Raw genomic sequence first — 16956 nt, 5'->3', positions numbered from 1 at the left:
CACACAGGGTCTGACCACTCCAACCGTCCCCCTCCACTCCTTCACCCTCCCTAACCTCACCCCCTTGCCATTGCATCAACCTTTCCTCCCTACCTCTCCTAATAATTGTTCCCTCTTATTTTTAGTAGTCAGTGTGCGCAAATTCCACAAATCCATGCCCCTCTGGCTGAAGAAATTTCTCCTGATCTCTGTTTTAAATGGGTACCTTCTAATTCTAACACTGTGCCCCCTTGTCCTGGACTCACCCACCAAGGGAAACAGCTTATTCACATCTACTTTGTCCAAGCCTTCCAGCATTCAAAATGTTTTTATGAGGTCCCCTCTCATTCTTCTATCCTCCAATGCAGTGGGGAGATGAGTGAGGGAAGATGAGAGAAAGGAGGAGGGTGAGGGGTAGAGGGGAGGGAGGGTGGGGTAGAAGTGAGGGGGTGCCAGGGTAAAAGGGAGGGAGCATGAGTGGTTAGAGATGAGGTGTAGGAGTAGAGGGGAGTGTGAGAAGGGTAGAGGGGAGGGGGCCAGATGTAGAAGGGGAGGGAAGACCCATAATCTGTACTGTTCACTTCTGTGTGTTCTGAAACACCCACCCTAACCCACCCTACCTTTATCCCCTCACCTCACACTTCCCCTCTCACTTGCTCCCCTCTAGCCCTTTCTTCCTAATCCTCCCTCCCTCCCTCCATTCCTTGCTCTCTGTTCTCTCACTCCCCCTTGCTCTCCCTTCCCTCACTAATCCCCACTTATTGCCCCTCCCCCCTCTGCTCCTTCCTCTTTCCCATTTTTTGCTCCCCTCTCTCAGTAACACTTCAATTTTGGCTCCTCTTCCTCGACCCCCTACTCCCTCCCCCCACTCACAACACTGTATATCAGTGAGGATTTATTCCTCAGAAGATCTGGTAGAAAAGATGCCACTTGACCCCTCGCTCCCATACTATGCCTTTTGCCATTTTCTGAATGGTTCTGTCTGTGTCCTGGTTGACAGGTGACAGGTTGCAGGTTTTTTTTAAAGCAGATTAATTATTTACTTGGGCTTCCCTGTGACTTTGCACATGTAAGTCAGAGCGCTTCCCATCCAAATAGTTCCTGCATAAAACAATCTCGCCCAATGAATCATAGAGCATTAACTAAACAGCTAATGTTTAAGAGCTGCCTCTGCATTCAGACAACCTGGTCCTGGACCACACTCCAGAATTCTGGGGCTGAAAAATACTTGGAATAATGAACACTTTGGCAATACCCCTGCCACACTTGGATAACTGGGAGCAGAGAATCACTGGAGGAACTTAGTGGGTCAGACAGCATTCAGGGGTAGAAATGGTCAGTCGATGTTTTGGCACAGGATCCTTTATCCAAACTAAAATAGAACTGGTAAAGTTACCTATAGAAAGGGGAATGTGAGCAGGTCACATAGCATCTATGGAAAGGTAGAAGCAGTCGATATTTTGGGATTGAGCCCTTCTTCAGGAATGAAATTTCACCTGCTCACTCTTCGTCTTGATGAAGGGGCCTGACGTGAAACATTGACTGACCATTTCTACCCGCAGATGCTGTCTGACCAGCTGAGTTCCTCCAGCAGCTCTGGGAAAGTCAGAGTTTAAACTCTGAGCAGGACAAACCTTTTAGACGGGCGTGGTCGTACAAGGATTCCAGAGATTTCTTCTTGGGCTGTTTTCCTGCAAAAAATTGCTCCATCAGTGGCAGTTGGGAAACTGTGAAGCAACACTCGGACTTAGTACGAATGCAGATTTAAACCGGATAGCAGAAAAAGGGAAAGAGTTAGGGGGTGAAATGGATTGATGTCCATTTTACACTGTGACAATTGATGGGCAAAAATCAATCCTGCAAACACCAGCAAATCAGTGAGCATCCGGGGAAAGAGAGTGGGGTTCGAGCTGACGATCTTTCATCGGATCTGGAGAAGTGAACAAACAAGTCCAGGTGTATAAAGTCATGACGGTCAGAATCTTGTCCCCGGTGTAAAAGCATCACATGCCAGAGGACATGTGGAGAGGGGGGAAGAAGTTTGAGATGTGTGGGGAGAGGTGGGTGCCACTCAGAGAATGGTGGGTGCTTGAGCAGGCTGTCAGGACTTTTGGTGGAAGCAGATGCAGTAGTAGTGGTTAAGAGGCTTCTAAACAGACAGATGAATATGAAAGGATGGAGGGATGTCTATCAGGTGCAAGAAGAAGGGATTTAGTTTGAATTGGACATCATGTGTGGCACAGATGTCCTGTGTCCTATGTTCCATGATCTATGTTTTAAGTTGCAGAGAAGTGGGTGTCCATCATCCAATCACACAAATGTGCTCCCTTCATCTCTCCATCTTGCATGTTACTGGAGCAGTTTCATAAACCTGGAACTTCGTTTTTTTCCTCTCTCAACAGCTGCTGCCAGACTTGTTGAGCTCCTTAGAAGACTCCATTTACAGTCATAGGATCATGGATTCAAACAGCACAGTAATAGGCCCTTCAGCCCAATGGGACCACACTGGCCCTCAGCCACGCATTTATGCAAATATCGCACTGATCCTATTTTTATTTTCACCTCATTCCAGTCAATTTCCCCCAGATTCTACCCATTCCTGCATACTGGGGCGCAGTCACTAACTTACCTGCCTGTCTTTGGGAGGTGAGATGAGGCTAGATCACCTGGCAGGGAAGGGGGTCACGGAGGTAACCTACACGTTCACAGGGAGAACATGCCAACTCCACACAGACAGGGCCTGAGGTCAGGATTGAACCCGTCTCTGGAGTAGCAAGGAAGCAGCTCCACCACAACTGCTCTACCTTGCCAGCTACTCATTGCACCATGGCCAACACTCCGCACCGAGTGCCATAAGGAAGGAAACTGATGAACTTGCAGGTGGTCATTGATGAGGTAGACAAATGCAATGCCAGCATTCATTGAGAGAGAGATAGAATATAAAAGTAGGGATGTAATGTTAAGGCTTTATAAAGGTATTAATCAGACTGCACTTGAAGTACTGTGAAAAGTTTAGGCTTCTTATCTAAGGAAGGATGTATTGACAGTGGAGATGGTGTAGAGGATGTTCATTAGAATGATCCCTGGAATGAAAGGGTCATCATATGAGGAGCACTTGATGGCTCTGGGACGGTACTTACTGGAGTTTAGAGAAATAAGGGGAGAAATTCATTAAAACATTGAATTCTGAAAAGATTGGATAGAGAGGACGTGGCGAGGATGTTTTCAATGGTGGGTAAGTTTGGGACCAAAGGGCATTGCTTCTGAATTCCTTTACAACAGAGATAGGGAAAAATTTCTGCACCCAGAGAGTGGTAAGTCTGTGACATTCATTGCCACAGTCAGCTGTGGAGGCTGCGATTGGGTAATATTTAAGACAGAAGTAGATTCTTGATTAGATCAAAGATAATGAAAGTGGGATTGAAAAGGATAGTAAATCAACCATGATCGAATGTGGTCAAATAGCTTTAATTCTGCTTTAGTGTAATGGTTTGATGAGTGTTTTACTGAGTTGCTTTTATTTGGCTAATTGCGCCCTGCCTCAGAACACCAGGAGAGGAACACTGAGACAGCCCACACTGGATGGCTGTTATGGTGAACTGGTAACTGGCATCCATATCCAAGAGATGCAAAGACAGCCCACACTGGATGGGTGTTATGGTGAACTGGTAACTGGCATCCATATCCAAGAGATGCAAAGACAGCCCACACTGGATGGGTGTTATGGTGAACTGGTAACTGGCATCCATATCCAAGAGATGCAAAGACAGCCCACACTGGATGGCTGTTATGGTGAACTGGTAACTGGCATCCATATCCAAGAGATGCAAAGACAGCCCACACTGGATGGGTGTTATGGTGAACTGGTAACTGGCATCCATATCCAAGAGATGCAAAGACAGCCCACACTGGATGGGTGTTATGGTGAACTGGTAACTGGCATCCATATCCAAGAGATGCAAAGACAGCCCACACTGGATGGGTGTTATGGTGAACTGGTAAAGTGCATCCATATCCAAGAGATGCAAAGATCAGGCGGCACGTTTAACCCAACACTATTGCAGTGTCAGCAAATCCGTGTTCCAATCCCCAACTCTACAGGAATGGGAGCATCATCCTCAACCCCGAAGGACTGTTGATCACACTCCCCCATGCAACCTGGCCGATACCCCCGACTATTGTCCCCCTCCCCCACAACTTTGCCTGTCTCCTTTACATGGTTCACTGTCCCACATCCCACCAGGAAAAGGGGCTGCAAATTTAACCTAATTGTCAAAACCCTTTGGCATTGAAATTATTGGTCACTGGAGATACATTAGGGTCTCTCTGCAAAAGGCAGCAAATAATCTCAACAGAAACCTCACTCAACAATGAAATGACAAAATTTCAGCAGAAGAGAACGACTTTGTATGTTTACGAGTGATGATGTCTGCTGCCCTGTCGGATAGTGGGGGAACAGGGGTGTTCAAAATGAATTTAAATCACTTTCAAAAGGGCATTACATAAATCTCTAACCATCAAGTAGTGGGGGGTTGACCAGTTGGAGACCTTCTCTAAGGCAGTCGAAGTCGACGTGTTGGATCCCCATTTAGAGAGATTCCATGTTACTCCTTGGGCTGTATTCCTACCTGCATTGTACATCTTGTCAAATGATGATTTGGGCGTCTTTCTCATCTGACCAGCTGGTGCTGAGAAAATAATATTCAATGTTTGTTTCAGACAAAGCGGAACAAATTGGAGGACGAAGAAAGATCCCATTCCGTGCATTGGGCAGCAATGGAGTAGAATCTAGTGCGTGGGAAGCATATGCCAGTGAAGGACCTGTCCCCCTCCCCCCCAACTTTGCCTGTCTACCTTGCTCTCCACCCTTGGTGGATTGTCAAAGTGCTTCTCGTTACATGTAAAGTGGCCGGGGCATAGCCAGGGGACCCAACATCGTGAAGCATTCAGACACAGAGCACAGCAAAGTAGTTGGAACTGAGCAGTAAAAGGGCAGATAGTTTAAAACAGATCATGTTCAATTAACGAAGGTTTGCAGAATCTATTCGTTAATTGGTCAGAATATTTTTGAGAATGCTTTCTCTCTCCTCTGGCCATGCTAAAGTCATTTATATTATTGCAATTAAATGTAAAAACTGTAAGCAATTTACACATTTGTTCATTGTGCAATAATTTTGCCTCATGTTTTATTCATGAAGCCATAGATTAAAACAGCATGGAAACAGGCCCTTCAGCCCATCCTGCCCATACCAAAAAAATGTATCTTTCCCACACAAATCTTACCTGTCTGCATTTGGCCAATATGTGTTTAAATTCATCCTATCCCTATATCCGTACAAATGTTTCTTAAACATTGCATTAGTACCTCCTCCAGCAGCCCATTCCAGAGACCCAGAACCCTCTGTATAAAGAGGTTCTGAAGAGAACCCCTCCTCCCCTACCCCCAACCCCCAGACCTCACCTCTTCCCCCACTTTCTCTGGTCACCCTCCATCCTCCTCTCCCCCCTCTCTCTGGGTATCCCCCATCTTCTTCTTCTTCCAGACCCCTGCATTTCCATCCACTCTGATTCCCCTTCCACCCCCTGCTCCACTTCCCACCCCCTCTGACCTCCCCTACCTGCCTCCCCCTCCTTATCCATCCCCTCACCTCTCTAACCCCCTCCTCTTCCCTCCAAACCCCACCTTCCACCTCCACCCTCGGACATCCTCAACCCTCCTCCTCCCCCTTCCTCCAACACCGATCCCCACTCTAACCCCTGCTTGGTTTTTACTAGCCCCTCTGACCTTCCCCTCTCTGATACGGAGCACTCAGTCATCAGCAAAAGCCTCACATTCGTCCTCCGCCCACACCTCAATGAGTTCAACACACGCCGCGATGCCGAACTCTTCTTCCACTACCCTCACCTCTGGGCCCATTTCCATGAAAATGACTCTCCACCACCCACCCACCCCCCCCACGACCCAACACCCTTTCTCCTACTTCAAGCCTTCTTCCTCCTACTGGACACCTCACCCTGGCCAGCTGCCCGGTCTGGACCTTTTTATTTCCAACTGCTGCCAAGACATCAACTCAACTATACCACCCCCCTCTCATATTCCACCCCTCCTCCTCAGAATGCTCTTCCTTCCACTCTCTCTGCAACAATCCCAACCTCATATCAAACCCACAGACAAGGGTGGTGCAGTTAAGGTCTGGTGCACTGACCTTTATCTTGCTGAGGCCAATTGACAGCTCTCAAAAACCACCTCTTATTGGCCCCTCCCACAGGACCCCATTACCACTCTCTCTCCAAAATCATCTCCAACCTCATCATCTTTGGTCACCTCCCCTCCATGGCTACCAACCTCATTCTCCAACCAGCCCTGCACTGCCTGTTTCTACCAAGATACACAAACCCAATCATCTGGGCAGACCCATTGTTTCTGCCTGCTCCTGCCCTACTAAACTCATTTCACCCTACCTGGGCTCTATTCTTTCTTCCGTGGTCCAATCCCTCTCCACTTACATCCATGACACCTCACATGCCCTCCATCTCCTCATTGACTTCAGATTGCCTGAACTGGACCTTCTCATCTTTTCGATGGATGTCCAATCCCTTTATACCTCTATCCCCAACACAGATCTGAAAGCACTTCACTTCTTCCTGGTCCAAAGACCTGACCAGTTACCCTCTACCACCATCCACCTCCACCTGGCAGAACTTGTCCTCACTAAATAACTTCTCCTTCAACTCATCCCACTTCCTCCAAATCAGCTGTGGGTGCCCGCATGGGTCCCAGCTACTCCTGTTTGTTTGTTTGTAGGCTTCATGGAGCAATCCATGCTGCAAGCCTACACAGGCAAGAACCCCCAACTTTTCCGCTGGTACATAAATGACTACATCAGGGCTGCCTTGTGCACCCATGATGAGCTTATCAACTTCATTCACTTTGCATCCAACTTCTACCCCAATATCAAATTCACCTGGTCCATCTCTGATAACACTCTCCCATTCCTGGACTTTCCACTGAAAAACCCTCCAACTCCTACAACCACCTGGACTACACTTCCTCTCACCCTGCTCCCTGAAAAAATTCCATCCCCTTCCCTCAATTTCTCTGTATCCGCTGCATCTGTTCCCAAGATGAGATCTTTCAGTCCAGATCTTCTGAAATGACTACCTTCTTCCACAAATGCGGCTTTCCCTTCACCACTATCAACTCAGCCTTCACCAGCATCTCTTCCATTTCCTGCTCATCTGCCCTGGCTCCCTCTGCCATTAGATGCAACAAAGGTAGAATCCCCCTCATCCTAACCTACCACCCAACCAGCCTCCACATCCAACACATCATCTCCCAGAATTTCCGGCAATTACGACAGGATCCAACCACTAGACACATTTTTCCCTCTCCTCCTCTCTTGGACTTCAGCAAAGACCACTCCCACAGCGATTCCCTCATGCACTCATTCCTCTTCACCAATTGCACCCCCCGCCACCTTCCCCTGTGCCTTCAAGAGGTGAAACACTTGTGCCCACACCTCCTCCCTCACCACGGTCCGGGACCCCAAGCAGGCCTCTCAAGTGAAGCAACACTTCACCTATACATGCATAGGACTTATTTACTGCATCCAGTGCACCCTTTGTGGCCTTCTCAGTCTGGGAGACCGCTTCGCTCAGAACCTCTGTTCTGTTCGCAACTACAGAGACCTCCCAGTGGCCAACCATTTCAAGTCTGGGTTAGACTCCCGCACTCACATGTCTTTCCATGGCCTTGTGTTCTGTCCCACCCTGACCACCCACAGATTGGAGGAACAACACCTTATTTTCCGGCTGGGTACTCTCCAGCCAGATTGACTTTAATGCTTTCCATTAACCTTCTTGCCTTTTCTCTCCCCTCTCCCCTTTTCCTACCCTACCATCTGAACCCCTCTCCCCCCATTGCTACTGTCCCCTCCCTCCTTTCTCTCACCTATCATCTCCTGCCTTGGCATTCCCCCTTCCCCCCCCCCCCCCCCCCCACCCTTTTGTTCTTATGCTTTGTGGCATTTTCTCATATTTTGAAGGGCTAAAACCCAAAATGTCAGTTATGTAACTTTACTTTTGCTGCATAAAGGACATGTTTGATCTGCTGAGCTTCTCCAGCATTTAGTGTTTTTACTCCAACCACGGTGTTGACAGAATTTTATGATTTACTTCTGACGAGAACTCAGTGTGCATTCTGCTGGTTGGACCTTTGACTGTTCATCTTCTCCCCAGACCACCATGGATTCCTGCACCTACACATGATTAAACAGCACTGAATTCTAAATGATTCCTGTGTCATGTGTGGGGTATTTTATGTCACTTGGTTTGGGTGAGATACAATGTAGATTGGGGAAGGAAATTGCAGAGGCTCCTGTGTAAAGGAGAAAGGCTTTAGGGTTGAGCCAAAAGGGAGAGAGATGAATGTGACAATTTCAGGCCAGTCTGCTGAACACCAGTGGTAAGGGAAATGCACAAAATTAACGGGCATTTAGAACAATATTGGCAAATATTGTTTGGCAAACCTAATTGACCAGTGTGGGGGTGGGGGGGTGGGCGCAGAGTTACTTCAGGGATTGACGAAGGTAATGTGTTATGCATATAGACTCTCAAAGACATTTGTTCAAGCATTTCATCTTTGACTCTTTGGTAACATTAAAGCCACAGGATAAAAGGGGGAGTGGAACCGGAAAAAGGAACAGATGCTGGGTCGAACCTGATGTGGGGCATAAGACATGGTTTTGATCCGTTGGTCTCAAGCTCCTCTTTGAGAGCATTAGAACACAACAGCACAGAAACTTGGCCTTCAGCCCATCTAGTGTGTGCTGAACTATTATTCTACCTAGTCTCATAGCCTTCCATGCCTGTCCCATCCATGTACCTATTTAACTTTTTCTTAAATGTCGAAATCGAGCCCGCATTTAACACTTCAGCTGACAGATCATTCCACACTCTCACCGCTAATGTTCCCTTGAAACGTCTCACCTTTCACCCTTAACCCACGCCCTCTAGTTCGTGTCTCACCCAAAGTCAGTGCAAAAAGCCTGTTTGCATTTAATCATAATTTTGTATATCTCTATCAAATCGCCCCTCATTCTCTGATATAGCAGAGAATAATGTTCAAACCTATTTAAGCATTCTCTGCCACTCAGTTCCTGATAGTAGGGCAGAAAATAGGAAAACTTGATCTATTTTTAACCTTTATTTGTGATCTCAGGATTGCTACCCATGCTGCACACTGTTGAAGTTAGAAATAGGAGGATAATGCAACTTAACACGTGGCTGAAGAGATAGTGTCGGAGGAAAGATTACTGATTTCTGGATCATTGGGCATTCGTCCAGAGGCAGTGGGACCTGTACTAGCAGAATGGTTTGCATCTGAACTGGTGGCGGTCTAATATCCTTGGGGGAAGGTTTGCTAATTCAGCTCAGTAGGGTTTAATCTAGATTTGCAGGGGATGGGAACCAGAGTGGCAGAGCAGATAATAGAGTGGAGGAGGAAAAAAATGATGATAAGACTGTATGCAGTGATGGAAATAAAAGGATTGTGCATGGTGGAAATAATGTGCTCAGGTGCGTCTATTTTCAATTGCAAAGAAAATTGTAGACAAGCTAGAGTGCGGATTGGTACGTGGAATTATGAGTGAGGTAATTAGTGAAACTTGGTTCCTGGAGGGGCAAGATTGGCAGGTCAATGTCCCAGAGACACGATAGATTGGGAGGGTTTAGTGAGGGGGGGTGGTGGGGGGAGTGGCATTGCTTTTCAGGGAAAACATCACAGCTGGGCCCAAATGGGACAGAATAGAGGGCTCATCCACTGAAGCTATATAGGTGGAGCTGAGGAGTGGGAAAGGTATGACCACATTAATGAGATTGTATTATAGACCACCCAATAGCAGGAATTAGCGTACAAATCTGCAGGGTGGTAGACAGCTGCAGGAACTTGGAACTAGATGTGAGAACAGTCTAGCTCAGGGGGGGGGGGTGGGATTTGCAGAGCAGACTTGATGGGCCAAATGGCTTACATTTGTTCCTTTATCTTGTGAATCATAAAGTTGTGATTGTAGATGATTTTAACTTTTCACACATTGACTGGAATCCCATACTGTAAAAGTGCTGGATGGTTGAGAGTTTGTCAAATGTGATCAGGAAAGTTTTATAAATCAATATATTGAGGTACCAACTGGTGAGAGTGCAATAATGGAGGTCCTATTAGGGAATGAATGGCACAGATGAGTATGAACATGGTGGGCTGAAGGTCCTGCACCTGAGCAGTGTGCTATCTGCACCTTGATACAATGTAAACCCACAGGACCATTTGTCAGTGCAGATACAGGACACGATGATCAGGGACCTCCTCAAGCCCTACAGGGTCAGTCAAGGGGCTGGTCAGACCAGTGCAGAGTCAAAAGGTTTCATTTTTGTTTATTGCTCCCAAAATACATTGTATAGTGAGAAAGGTTCTTCTGTAAGCAGTATGACATGTTATCTCCAAAATTCATAAGGGTTGTGCAAAGTGCATAAGGGCAGAATTTAGTGAAATGAAGAAGTCTGCAGACGCTGTGATCAGAGGAGATGTAAAAAGTAGCTGGAGAATTTCATCAGGTCCCATAGCGGCCATAAGAGGCAAAGATGTTTCAGCAACCATTCGGGTCTGAGCCCTTCATAAAAGTATGATCAAATAGCAGGCAGGTGCCTGAATAAAAAAGGTGAGGGGAGGAGGAAAGAAGGGGCAGTGGGAGGAGCACAGGCCAACAGCTAAAAGGCCATGGGTAGACATGGAGAGGAGGGCAGGAGAGAAAAGCTGAGAATTGATCAGGGGAGTGGAGTAACTCTGTGAAGGCAGAGCTGGGAGACAGAGAGACGGAGAGAGAGAGAGAGAGAGAGAGAGAGAGAGAGAGAGAGAGAGAGAGAGAGAGAGAGAAGCTGGAGTAAAGGAGACATCAGGATTGGGGATAGGGAACAAAAGAAATGGTTGGGTGGGGGAATAACGGAAAATGAAGTCGATGTTAATGCCATCCATTTGGAGGGTGCCCAATGGAATATGAGGAGACGTTCCTCCAATTTGCAGGCTGTCTCAGTTGGGTAATGCATTAGCTCATGATCAGATGTTTTGCCATGGGAATGGGGTGGGGAATTGAAATGGGTTGCCAATAGGAGATCACTGCTATTGCACCTGGCAAAAAAAAGGTGCTCAGCCAAGCAATCTCCCACTCTGCATCCAGTCTCTCTGATGTAGAGGAGATCACGATGGGAGCAACAGAAGACCCCTGCATCACTTAGAAGGATTGTTTGAGGCCCCAACTCGTGGTGAGAGAGGAGACGTGGGTGCAAGTGTAGCATTTTCTGTAGTTACTGGTGTTGGTAACGACTGGGTGATTGGTGGGAAGGGATAAGTTGTCGAGGAAGTCACAGAGGGAATGGTCCCTGCAGAGGATGAAGAAGGTAGGAGAGGAGAAAATGTATCCCAGATGCCCCTTACCTCTCTGGCTGAACATATCAACACTTTCCATTTGGCTTGGTTGCAATCCTATAAAATTTAAATAATTTTCCATGAATTCCTTCTGTGTATTTAAACCAGATCTACAAATGGCAGAACACGACAGAAAAGCTACAGACATCTCAATTCTTAAACCTGGAACCCCCTCAATCCTTCAAAACCTGGAACACCTCGATCCTCAAACCTGGAGCTCCTTGATCCACAAACCTGAAGCCCCTCAATCCTCAAACCTGGAGCCCCTCGATCCTCAAACCGGGAGCCCTACAATCCTCCAAAACCTGGAGTCCCTCAATCCTCAAACCTGGAGCCCCTCGATCTTCAAACCTGGAGCCCCTCAATCCTCAAACCTGGAGCTCTCAATCCTCAAATCGGGAGCTCTTCAATCCTCAAACCTGGAGTCCCTCGATCCTGTAATTCTTCCTGCAATAAGGTGATGAGACTGAGTACAATATTCCAAGTGTGGTCTACCCAGAGTTTTATACAGCTGCAACATTACCTCATGGTTCTTAATCTCAATCCCCTGACTAATGAAGGCCAGCATACATCCAACCTATCCAAGTGCATCACATCACACTTATTGAAGAAGATGGCACACAAAGGAGATGAGAATCTTAGGAAAATATAATCGATATTAAAAGGATCTGGGCCATGAATGATAGGACCTTCCAAACCAGAAGATCAGAGGTGTTCAGGTTGAGGGGGGGATAAAGGCAACAAATTTCTCAAGGACATCGAAGCAGCTGAATAATATCTCTAAACTGTTTGTATAAAGCCCTTCTCTTCATATGTTTTGCTTTTCAAATCAGGAGTTATGTGCCTCTTTCTGACATTGGACAAACTAGGAAGTACTTCCCTGAGTCATCAACATTGACGATAGCACGCTGGGGGGATTGTTACTATGGGTTGTTGAAGAGTAAATATTAATAATGTGACAACATCAGATTAATTTTAACTATTTATTTTAAAGATACAGCATGGTAGCAGGGCCTTTAGCCCACGAGCCCATGTCTGCCAAATACACCCATGAGACCAATTAATTGACTAATCCTTCCTTTGGAATGTGAGAGGAAACTGGAGCTTCCGGATGAAACCCACACAGGTCATGGTGAGAACGTACAAACTCTTTGCAGGCAGTGGTGGATTGGAACCTGGGCTGCTAGCACTGTAATAGCATTGTGCTAAACCCCCTATTTAGGTGAGGAATTTCCATCAATGACGTCAATAAACTTGCAATGACATGGGGTACAAAACCCAATTTATATCCCGTCAAGCTTCACTGAGATTGTTGAAAACTTGGATGCCATTCAGAGCCAGTTTCCCCATCAGCCCCACTCCCAGGTCTTGAAGCCTGGTATCCAGGGTCATTGACTGGCTAATCCCTGCACATCTTCCATTTACAAAACACAGGATTTGGTGCAAATGTGATCTGCCTAAAAGCTAGCATCAGTCTCTCTTACCTCTCTGGTTGGGATAAGGGATGCTTTCTATCTCCTGTGGCTGTGTTCCTGTAAGAAGTTTCAAATACTTCCATTATTTACATTGTGAATTGAATTTGACTGTATAACTAACTTAATTAGCCATTTTGTCTGATCTCAAATGTTAATTTAAGAGAGCTCCATCTCACGAGGATTAAAGCAAAACCTCTGTCAACAGCCTTTACATTTTCTCCCTCATAAACTTGATTGAATGAAATGATTGAAAATGCTGAAATTTTTTTAGCAGGACTGTGGAAAGAGAAATAGAATTCATGTTTAAGCTCCTGGACTCTTTATTGGATCAGGAATGGTCCTGACCAGAAATGTCAACTGCTTTTCTCTTTCCACAGATGCTGATGTGTTCCATTTAGATGGACAACATGGTAACAGGCCATTTTGGCTCACGAGCTCGTGCCGCCCAATTTACACCTAATTAACCCTACAACCCCAGTACATTTTGAACGGTGGGAGGAAACCGGGGCCCCTCGGGAACACCCACGCAGACTCAGGGAGAACGTACAAACCCCTTACAGACAGTGCGGGATTTGAACCCCGGTCCCGATCATTGGTGCTGTAAAGGTGTTGTGCAAACTGCTACACCAAACCATGTCGCTCCATCATAGGCATATATTTATATTAACTTCAAAGATTATTCTTCAATCTAGATTATTCCAAGGAAGAATGTTCTGTAATATCAGTTCACTTAATATAACCTTTTGAATACATTTATAGCCATATTTATATTTATAGATATTTATACGTACAATATTTATACAGTTTAATCACAGACTATGCCAACAACACAAAAGGAATGTCTACGTCATTAAAAGTCACAGTTTTTGCACTGGGATTATTAAGAATATTTATTATCCATCTTATGTATTTATTACATCTTATAATTCAACTAGTTTACTATTATTGTTCTTTATATGTGATCTGTAAGTAAGTAAGAATTTCGGTGCATATGTTTGTTGTACAATGTGTATGACAACAAGCTTGGTTCAGCATCATGCTGAAGAAGATTGAAAAGAGGGTTGGTGCGAGAACACAGCCTTGCTTCACGCCATTGTTAATGGAGAAGGGTTCAGAGAGCTCATTGCTGTATCTGACCCGACCTTGTTGGTTTTCGTGCAGTTGGATAATCATGTTGAGGAACTTTGGGGGACATCCGATGCGCTCTAGTATTTGCCAAAGCCCTTTCCTGCTCACGGTGTCGAAGGCTTTGGTGAGGTCAACAAAGGTGATGTAGAGTCCTTTGCGGTACCGCACGGATGGCAGTCTCTTCAATCTGAGGCGCCTGCAAGCTCACACCAAGACACAAGAGAAACTTGTCCGTGAACTACTCTTTGCAGATGATGCCGCTTTAGTTGCCCATTCAGAGCCAGCTCTTCAGCGCTTGACGTCCTGCTTTGCGGAAACTGCCAAAATGTTTGGCCTGGAAGTCAGCCTGAAGAAAACTGAGGTCCTCCATCAGCCAGCTCCCCACCATGACTACCAGCCCCCCCACATCTCCATCGGGCACACAAAACTCAAAACGGTCAACCAGTTTACCTATCTCGGCTGCACCATTTCATCAGATGCAAGGATCGACAATGAGATAGACAACAGACTCGCCAAGGCAAATAGCGCCTTTGGAAGACTACACAAAAGAGTCTGGAAAAACAACCAACTGAAAAACCTCACAAAGATAAGCGTATACAGAGCCGTTGTCATACCCACACTCCTGTTCGGCTCCGAATCATGGGTCCTCTACCGGCACCACCTACGGCTCCTAGAACGCTTCCACCAGCGTTGTCTCCGCTCCATCCTCAACATCCATTGGAGCGCTCACACCCCTAACGTCGAGGTACTCGAGATGGCAGAGGTCGACAGCATCGAGTCCACGCTGCTGAAGATCCAGCTGCGCTGGATGGGTCACGTCTCCAGAATGGAGGACCATCGCCTTCCCAAGATCGTATTATATGGCGAGCTCTCCACTGGCCACCGTGACAGAGGTGCACCAAAGAAAAGGTACAAGGACTGCCTAAAGAAATCTCTTGGTGCCTGCCACATTGACCACCGCCAGTGGGCTGATAACGCCTCAAACCGTGCATCTTGGCGCCTCACAGTTTGGCGGGCAGCAGCCTCCTTTGAAGAAGACCGCAGAGCCCACCTCACTGACAAAAGGCAAAGGAGGAAAAACCCAACACCCAACCCCAACCAACCAATTTTCCCTTGCAACCGCTGCAATCGTGTCTGCCTGTCCCGCATCGGACTGGTCAGCCACAAACGAGCCTGCAGCTGACGTGGACTTTTTACCCCCTCCATAAATCTTCGTCCGCGAAGCCAAGCCAAAGAAAAAAAATGACAACAAGCTCATGATTATTATTATCATTTATTGAACTGAAATAGCTTGATTCAACTGGAGATTCACACTTCAAAGAGCTCGTATTCAACAAATCATGGGTTGCAATCAATGGTCAGCAATCTGCCACACCAATGCTGTTTCTCCTCCACACAGAGTATTTCCGGAACATGTTGCTTTTATTTCAGATTTTTAGCATCTGCAGGAGTTTGAATGCTCGCTGGGGCGGCTGGAAGTCCACATTCGTACTTGGAGACAAAGACCAGTGTATGTCAGCTGACTGAATAGCTTGTCATCTCCATTAATTCCACCTCAATGGGTGACCATCACAGATGTAATTAGAATGCTGGAGAACATTGGTGGGATTGTGGAGAAATGCCCAAGGATCATAGTTGCAGGCGTGGACACAATGGGATGAAGGGCTTATGTGGTGTCAGAAGGAGCGAGGTCAATGCAGTTCACTGATGGGTTCTGGCAAAACGCATTCTGTGAGGGGGAAGGAACCACATGAGACTTGACACCTTTGTCAAGTTTGAGCTTTTGTTCACGAAGAGCTGGCATTCTCCTTGTATTTCAACAGAGAAGAGCACACCATAGGAACCATTGCCTTCAAAGTGGTAGCACAGGCTGAGGGGAAAGGGAGGATTTCAAGATCATGTCCTAAAACATGTAGCCTCTTGAGCACCAGTGATCCTACTTTTCTGTCTGATTTGAAATTCAGACTGCAATCAGCATTCAGAGGTGACAGGACAGTAGAGCACAGTGCATAGGATGAACGAGATGCTGAAACTAAATTAAAGCTCTGATGCTTGTACATGGTTCATTTCTCTCTATTCCCTGCATACTGTACATCAGTCAACCTGCAAGCCTCTTGCATTCACCGGCAGGTCTGAAAAACAGTTTCTTCCCACGGGCAGTGAGAATGCTGAGCGACCAAAGGAACTGCTCACACTATACTTCCGAGACTCTCTTATTTACGAAACAATATTTATTTATTTGCTTGTTTGCATTTCAGATTTGCTGTTATCGAGTAGGAAGTTGGAGATACATTAAGTTAACTTTTATTGAATTGAGGATGTTTAATTGCATAATAATGCTGAAACTTTGCTTTAGTTCAAGTGACCTAAAAATGATTTTCCGCTGATTTTCACTTGTACTCATCATCTGATGCCCCTCACATCAGTGTCCAACAATAGTCGGCCAGCATTGATGGATACCAATTGCATTGATACTGCTTTTCCATGTTTGGAATATCCTGGTGAAACATTTCACCATGATCATCACTGACTGCACCAAGATCAGCAGGGAAGAAATCCAAGTGCAAATGAAGAAAATGCATTTGCGTGGCACGTTGTACTTCACGGTTTTGTACCTTGAAGCAACTTTTGTATGTAACCTGCGTAAGGATGTTTGTCAAATGTTCTTGATATCTCCGAAATACAGAAATTTTCATACCTGATGACAACAAACCCCATTCTTGCAGTCTTGAGCCAAATAATTCTGCTTTTGACAAACTTAAGTCCCTAAATTTTGAGCACTTGGAAGGTGTTGGGACAATCTAGTTGGATTAAAGTTGGCTTTGGAAGGCTCCCTTTGTATCTGAGTTGCCATTCAATGAAGAAGGGTGCATTACGTACACCAGCTTGCTTTCCTGC

At 46.1% G+C, this 16956-nt stretch overlaps 1 protein-coding gene across 1 annotated transcript in view; it reads right to left on the bottom strand.

Moving 5' to 3' along the window:
- ky (kyphoscoliosis peptidase) overlaps positions 1–16956 on the bottom strand; it is a 126786-nt gene that overhangs the window by 54217 nt on the left and 55613 nt on the right. Inside the window, exons 12-15 of the mRNA XM_069896493.1 lie at positions 12940–12987; positions 11465–11512; positions 4608–4667; positions 1614–1670 (exon numbers count right to left, since the gene is read on the bottom strand). Of these exons, the coding sequence (XP_069752594.1) occupies positions 1614–1670; positions 4608–4667; positions 11465–11512; positions 12940–12987 (213 nt within the window). The remainder of the gene's footprint in view (positions 1–1613; positions 1671–4607; positions 4668–11464; positions 11513–12939; positions 12988–16956) is intronic.

Source organism: Narcine bancroftii, chromosome 9 (assembly GCF_036971445.1).
Source record: "Narcine bancroftii isolate sNarBan1 chromosome 9, sNarBan1.hap1, whole genome shotgun sequence".
NCBI classification, from domain to species: Eukaryota; Metazoa; Chordata; class Chondrichthyes; order Torpediniformes; family Narcinidae; genus Narcine; species Narcine bancroftii.
The sequence above is the reverse complement of the archived record's forward strand: the minus strand, read 5'-3'. Positions and strand labels throughout refer to the sequence as shown.